The 8,030-nt window shown below is 31.4% G+C and overlaps 1 protein-coding gene and 1 non-coding gene across 2 annotated transcripts; both read left to right on the top strand.

Moving 5' to 3' along the window:
- Window positions 1-4,229: 4,229 nt before the first annotated feature.
- On the top strand, window positions 4,230-4,301 carry TRNAG-UCC (transfer RNA glycine (anticodon UCC)). Its single transcript has one exon. It is a non-coding gene; the product is annotated as a tRNA-Gly (tRNA).
- Window positions 4,302-6,389: 2,088 nt separating this feature from the next.
- LOC108848608 (ras-related protein RABA1c) lies at window positions 6,390-7,686 on the top strand. Its single transcript, XM_018622010.2, has 2 exons — window positions 6,390-6,775; window positions 7,096-7,686. The coding sequence occupies exons 1-2, from the start codon at window positions 6,555-6,557 to the stop codon at window positions 7,523-7,525; spliced, it is 651 nt and encodes a 216-aa protein (XP_018477512.2). The 5' UTR covers window positions 6,390-6,554; the 3' UTR covers window positions 7,526-7,686.
- The last annotated feature ends 344 nt before the right edge of the window (window positions 7,687-8,030 follow it).

The following is an 8,030-nucleotide window of genomic DNA, read 5'->3' as shown; positions in this document are numbered from 1 at the left end:
CCAAGGGGAAATATCATTCCAGAGAGAGGACTTAGGCAAGGGGATCCGCTCTCACCGTACTTGTTTATCTTATGTACGGAAGCACTGATTGCAAATATTAATAAGGCTAAACGAGAGAAACAGCTGACAGGAATAAAGGTGGCCAGGGCCTGTCCATCTATTTCCCACCTACTTTTTGCTGATGACAGCCTTTTTTTCTGTAAGGCAAAAAAAGAGGAATGTCAGGCAATTATCAGGATTCTAAAGGAATATGAGGAGGTATCGGGACAACAAATAAATTTTGATAAATCCTCAATTCAGTTTGTGCACAAAATTGGAGAATTGGAAAGACAGGAATTAAGAGATATACTTGGGATACAAAATCAAGGCGCGATGGGATTTTACTTAGGAATACCTGAAAATTTGAGTGGCTCAAAAGTTCAGGTATTCGGTTTTATTCATGAACGCCTCAATGATAGAGTAAATGGTTGGACCTTTAGATTTTTTTCTAAGGGAGGGAAGGAAGTTATCATCAAATCGGTAGTCACGGCATTACCAAACCATGTAATGGCTAGTTTACGCATTCCAAAGACAGTTATTAAGAAAATTACGAGTGTAGTGGCAAAATTTTGGTGGAGCCCAGGAGGCTCAACTAGAGGTATGCATTGGCAATCTTGGGACAAAGTATGTTTACCTAAGGAAGAAGGAGGCTTGGGCTTTAAATACTTTACGGATTTTAACACAGCTATGCTAGGAAAGCAATTTTGGAGATTAATAGAGAAGCCTCAAACTCTATTTTCTCGAGTTTTCAAGGGTCGATATTTTAGAAATGCATCACCTTTGGAACCGATTCGTTCGTACTCGGCGTTCTATGAATGGCGAAGTATTGTTTCTGCTAGATCTTCTGCTGACAAGTGATAACTATCAACTGTAATATTTCAGGTCTTAATTTATTTTGAGTTCTGTCCTTGTTGATGAGATCATTTTGGACCAAAAAGGTTCAGAAATCCTGACTGTACATCTGTAGTTACTCAATCAGCACGTGCTGTTATCTCCCACTTTCTAATTCAGTAACTATAGAAAGTGTGTTCTACTATTAATATTTTTTACACCGTGTTTCACTACTAACATAACTTTTTATTTTACTAAATTTATGCATTTTCAATCTTAGCACCAAATTTTCTATTAAAAATGTAAAAATTTGATATTTTGATATCATATGTTTTGTTATTTTCAACCATAACATCAAATTTTACACTAAAATAATAGTATTATATATTATTTGATGGTAGTTGTTTTAATAATTTTATTATATTTTATTTTAATTAATAAATAACTATTTATCACACTTAAATATTATGTTTGTTAAAATTTTGTAATTTTATGTTCATAATGTTTATTTACATTTGCATTTTTGTTTTAACAATATTATAACATTGATGTATTTATTTTATATAAACATATTAATATTAGTTGTATTCGAAATTTCAAATAATTAAAAGTGAAAGGCACATAATAAAATAATATATTTATAAGTAAGTAATAAGGATTTAATTATATTACGAAATGAAAAAATAAAATATGTTATTTTGTGAAATAACAAAAATACAAATAATAAAATATATTTATATTATTACAAATGTGAACTAATAAATAATAATAATTGAAATATATTATTAAATAAAATATAATAAAATATATATTTAAATATTTGATACAATAAATAGTACTATGCCAAATTTGGTATTAAACTATTTATATAACATCAAATTTGGTGGGATGATATTATTTTAATATCTTGTTCGAAATGAATTTATACCAAATTTTATATTTCATGTTCATTGGAGTTGACCTGAGACTAAAGAAATTGAGAAACTTTCTTCAGATTATAATCTACTCTTGCTTCTTCTTCTATAACTTATTAACATGGTTGTACCTGAGTACAAGCCAATCAAGACATAAGCTTGATGCTTTAAGATATATATTATTATTAGGGTCAATGTTGAACATAAACAATTAAATAATTATGTTGATAATGTACTTATAAAATTAAAAAGTAGACAAAATGCAAGATTCAATTTTTCCCGTAACATTACAAATTCTCATGGTTTTTTAGGACAAAATAAATAATTAGACTTCTGTGTCTAAAATTTGTTGGCAGGGCCAAATTTGCTTTCTGTGTTATTGAGTCAAAGCTCATAGAAGCTACTGTCCTTTTTCTCATATCAGATTCCTAAGAGCACCCCCATTAGAGGATTTAGAGAGGGGGTCACACGTTTTTCGAAAAAAAAAACAGTATAATAATCAAGGAGTGAAGAATTTGGGTGAGAGAAATACATCGCAGTGAACCCGAGTCTTCACTATTCTGCGGGCCCCACGCCACGTGGCGGCCCGCGATAGGTTCGATTTTTTTTTTCTTTTTTTAGAAAAGTCAAACGAAAAAAAAAAAATTAAAATAATAAAAAAAAATCATTGGAATTCGGGAAAGGAGAGTTTGCTAATGGGCATGCTCTAAGCTCGGTTAAAACATACTCCCACTATTTCTAAATATAGGATGTTTTAAAGAATTTTGATGTTCCAATATATAAGATGTTTTCATTTTTCTAGGTAACTTTTACTTTATTAAAAAATGTGTAACCAATTATATTTAACAATCTATTTTATAATTGGTTGAATACCATTAATTTTCATTAATTTGTAGTTTTAATTATATTTCCTAAACAAAAAGTATTTTTGTCTTAATATGTGTGCTTTTACCTAAATATCTTATATTTAGGAACAGAGGAAGTACATACGAAGCGAAGCTCACGTGCGATGTGCGATACGTGCACTTTGTTAATAAATAAGCAAGGTAACACAACAAAAAAAAGAAACGAAAAAGATAAAGTTAAGACTCAGATTCTTGTGCAATCTTATGTTTTGCAAACCTCTTTCATCCCACCACAATCTTAGGTGGTTTTGAACAGAACAATACTTAGGTTCACCCTAGAGTGAATTTCTGAATTCACCTCTTTCTTTATTGCAATCATATTATCATAAATATTAATATCACATAAATAAATAAATCATAAATTACAAAATAAGTAAACTTTAAATCATAAATTCTAAATTCGAACCCTAAACCCAAATTTTAGATCTTAAATTTTAAACAAAACTCTAAACCTATACCCTAAACCCAAACTTATACCCTAAACCCAAACTATATACCATAAATCCTAAATCCTAAACTCAAACCATAAATCTTAAACCTAAACTCTAAACTCTAAACCCAAACTCTAAACCCTAAATCCTAAACCTTAAACCCAAACGGTAAATCATAAACCCATAATTTTCAAATACCTTTGGGTTAATGATCATCAAATATATTTTCAAATACATTTTAGGGTATAGAGTTCGGGTTTATGGTTTACAGTTTGGGTTTAAGATTTAGGATTTAGGGTTTATAGTTTGGGTTTAGGGTTTAGAGTTTGGGTTTAGGGTTTAGGATTTAGGGTATATAGTTTGGGTTTAGGGTATAGGTTTGGGTTTAGGGTTTATGGTTTAGATTAAAATTTAAAATCTAAGATTTGGATTTAGGGTTTGAATTTAAAGTTTATTATTTAAAGTTTACTTTTTGTAATTTATAATTTATTTATTTATGTGACATTCATATTTATGGTAATTTGATTGAAATAAGGAAAGATGTGAATTCATAAGTTCACCCCAGGGGTGAACCTAAGTATTGTTATTTTGAACAAATGCAAAAGAAAAAAAAAACAGGTTAAAAGATAAAATTAGGAGGTATTAGTGGGAGCTATATTTATAATGATTGTTAAAATTTTACAAGTCTATAGTTATTTGCTAATGGATTCTAACATTCTAATAAAATCAAGTACTATTAATTTTATGATTTTTAATGACATATATAATTTTTTGTTGTTTAAAAAGTTTGGGTTTTAAAATTTTTAACTCTATCAAAATATAGTATTACCGAAACTTTGATTCTTAGCATTTTTAACACATAAAACAAGACTTTCAAAATATTGCATATATAACAAGATTTTCAAAATCATTATAGTAGAATAGTTTCAGGTTTCCTAAATATGAAAAACTTTTTAGAATTTTTTATAAATTTTAAAAATTTCTTGATTCTTCAAATCATTCAGCTTTACCTAAATTCATCTTCCACTGACCTCTCCTTACAGGGAAATGAGAAAAAGGTATCATCTAATATTATTATTATTGGTATGTCCAAAATTTATGAACAAAAAGCGTCTGTAGTCCAACGGTTAGGATAATTGCCTTCCAAGCAATAGACCCGGGTTCGACTCCCGGCAGACGCATTTTTTTAATATTTAATTTCTTTTTTTTAAAACATAAAAGATAAGATCATATGAAATGACGAAATTATTCATCGCTCCAACGAAGCAACTAGCTAAAGATCAGAACGCATGAGCAGGGTGTTTTAGTAAATTTATTCAACCAACTTTTCTAAAAAGACACGACAACACAAGTCCTTTTTCTCTATTCGGTGATAGTTTCAAGGGAGAATTGGCAAAATATCCCTAAGTGAGGCCTATATTAGAGAAATGCCCATGATTGTACATAACTCAAAAAGAAATAACATTTTGGTACTGTGCGGACGAAAATGTCCCTCATTTATTGAATATAAATCAGACTGCAGAAAAGATGTGTGTCAGACCGCAGAGAAGACGTGTGTCAGACTGCAGAGATGGACGGCGGGACAGACGATGAACTGTTGGATAAAGCAGCGAAGATCAAATCGAGATTACGTTATCGATAAAATATTCTATAACAGCTAATATGTTGTGTTATATATCAAATATATATATTAACGGTTAACAAATAATGTATCCGATAACAACTTATTAATCAACACCATGTATCAATCCATTTGTCAGTTAACAAATTAAATATAAAAAATCTACAAGCTCACGAGTTATTTATTCAATCATTTATCATCTACACAAATTATGTATCAATGAACATCAAGTCTCTTGTAATATCATACAAACCAATTCAATTATTTGGTATCATATATAATGTATCAGCTAACAATATATGTACCAAGTAACAAATCCGTTAACGGATAACAACCAACTTATCATGTAACTTATTAATTCACAGACATGTATCAATCCGTTTGTGAGCTAATAAACCAAGTATCAGCTAAACAAATCATGTACCAGTTAACGTAAAGACTTTTGTAACATCATATTAAACAGTTATGAATTCGGTATCAAACTATGTGTCAGATGCTAAAACATGTAAGAAATCATTTATCATATAAAAATTGTATCAGATAACAAATATGATAGTTATGAATGCTTCGCTATCAAACTATGTGTCAGATAAAACAATTATAAATTCTTCAGTATCAAACTATGTGTCAGTTACCAAAACGTGTAATAAATCATTTATCATACAAAATTTGTATCAGGTAACAAATAATATATCAGATAACAACTTATTAATCAAGACCATGTATCAATTCATTTGTCAGCTAATAAAACTAAATATAAAAAATATACAAGCTCACAAGTTATTTATTCAATTATTTATCATCTACACAAACTATGTATCAATGAACATCAAGTCTCTTGTAATATCGTACAAACCAATTATCAATTATTTGGTATCATATAATGTATCAGCTAAATACATATACCAAGTAACAAATCGGTTAACGGATAACAACCAACTTATCATGTAACTTATTAGTTCACAGACATGTATCAAATCTGTTTGTGAGCTAATAAACCAAATATCAGCTAAACAAATCATGTATCAGTTAACGTGAAGATTTTTATAACATCATGTTAAACAGTTATGAATTCTTTTGGTATCAAACTATGTGTCAGATAATCATGTTAAACAGTTATGAATTCTTTTGGTATCAAACTATGTGTCAGATAACAACTATGAATTTGACTATTAAGATTGTTACAAATTTTGTTAGCGAGTTAACAGACTGTGTTACTTGTTACGTATTATGTCAACGTTGAATACTACTTATTAACACGTAACAAGTTATGTTATCGAGATAATCAAATATAACTGACCGAAGTTAGTAAAATAGATGAAAAATTTGATAATCAGAAGTAGTCAAATATTTGAAACCATGAATCTAGTTAGTAAGTGATGAGAGATGAAAGAAAGAAAAGGAAAGAAGATGAGGAAAATAAAGAAAGAAGATGAAAAATAAAGAGAAAAGACAAAAGAGAACTAAAAGAGAATGAATATTATCCAACATATATAATAATGAATCTGACACACGACAGAGAACTGCAGAGCTACTAGACATAGGCTGACGCGTGGCAGAAGGGTAAAATCGTCCAACAAAAAAGGTTTATGAGATTAAGGGTAGATTGTATATTAGGGGTTGGTTTAGGTGCATTTTTACCAATTTCTCTAGTTTCAATTCCGCGTCTCTCTCTCTGACTCTCTGTAGAAATCGAAAAGATCTCAGAGATACAACGAAGCCGTAAATCTCGTTAAGGGTTTTAAAACTTTTGAAAAAAAAAAACAAGCATTCTGATCTGTCTTTTCTTTTTTTTTTGCTTAATCGACATCCAATGGCTGGTTACAGAGCAGATGATGAATACGATTACCTTTTCAAGGTTGTTCTCATCGGTGATTCTGGTGTGGGAAAGTCCAATCTGCTTTCACGATTCACCAAGAACGAGTTCAGCCTCGAGTCGAAATCCACGATCGGAGTCGAGTTCGCGACAAGGAGTTTGAATGTTGATGATAAAGTCATCAAAGCCCAGATTTGGGATACTGCTGGTCAAGAAAGGTCTCTTCTTTTTCTCGATCTACATTATAGATTTTTGTGTTTGTTCAGTTTCCAATAGAAAATTGGAGCTTACATTAGATAGATCTCTACCTCTAACAAAAGAATAGATCTGGATTTGTTATTTGCACAGCCAAGAGAAACCAAACATGGGTTCTGTCTTAGATCCAACGATTAGTTTTAACCTTTTATGGTGCATGTAAGAGAGCTAGATTGGTCTGGTGTAATTTCATTTCTCTGATTTGTCTCTCTCAAGGAGAGATTCTTGAATCTGTTATTAGGTAATCTTGCTTTCAATTATTTTAATTCATCATTTTCATTAGGTACCGAGCCATCACTAGCGCGTATTACCGAGGCGCCGTTGGAGCGCTTCTTGTCTACGACGTAACCCGACACTCCACCTTCGAAAACGTGGAGACGTGGCTGAAAGAACTCAGAAACCACACCGATCCAAACATCGTAGTCATGCTCGTGGGCAACAAATCTGATCTCCGCCACCTCGTGGCTGTTCAGACAGAGGACGCCAAGTCATTCGCTGAGAAAGAATCTCTTTGCTTCATGGAAACCTCTGCTCTCGAGTCCACGAATGTCGAGGACGCTTTCGCCCAAGTTCTCACTCAGATCCACGGCATTGTGAGTAAAAAGGCAATGGAAGCAGCCAGCGAGTCAGCTAACGCTCCGTCAAAAGGAGACAAGATCGAGATCGGTAAAGATGTTTCTGCTGTCAAGAAAGCTGGATGTTGTTCAAACTAATAAGAGAGTGGTTATTGGTTTTTTTGTTAACGGTTTATTTATTCAAAGTCATTCGAACGTTGAAAGATTTCTTTAGGTTGATTCAATGTCCTTGTCATGTATTTTCTGTTGATTACATAAATTTATCAATGTTCTTGCTTGAAAATTGATTTTTTTTTAAATATATATCAACATAAATATACACATGTATATATGCATATCACACATGTCTTTGCATCATGTCCAAAACTAACTTTGATGAAAACAATGGCTATCACAACACTCCTCTTTGGGTGTCGGAGTCTGACAGATCTCTCCTAATCGGAAATCCATGGGCTTACGACTTTCCCGTTACAACATGATCAAACATGTTATATATCCTTCGAACCAAGGTTCAAACGCTATAATGTAATCACACAAATACATGCATGATGCATCACCTGATCAATAAATTACGAACATATTACACCTCCGAACCGAGGTCTAACCAAATTGGTAGATAGAGGAAATAAGTCTTTGAGTACAT

Source organism: Raphanus sativus, chromosome 4 (assembly GCF_000801105.2).
Source record: "Raphanus sativus cultivar WK10039 chromosome 4, ASM80110v3, whole genome shotgun sequence".
NCBI lineage: Eukaryota > Viridiplantae > Streptophyta > Magnoliopsida > Brassicales > Brassicaceae > Raphanus > Raphanus sativus.
The sequence above is the reverse complement of the archived record's forward strand: the minus strand, read 5'-3'. Positions and strand labels throughout refer to the sequence as shown.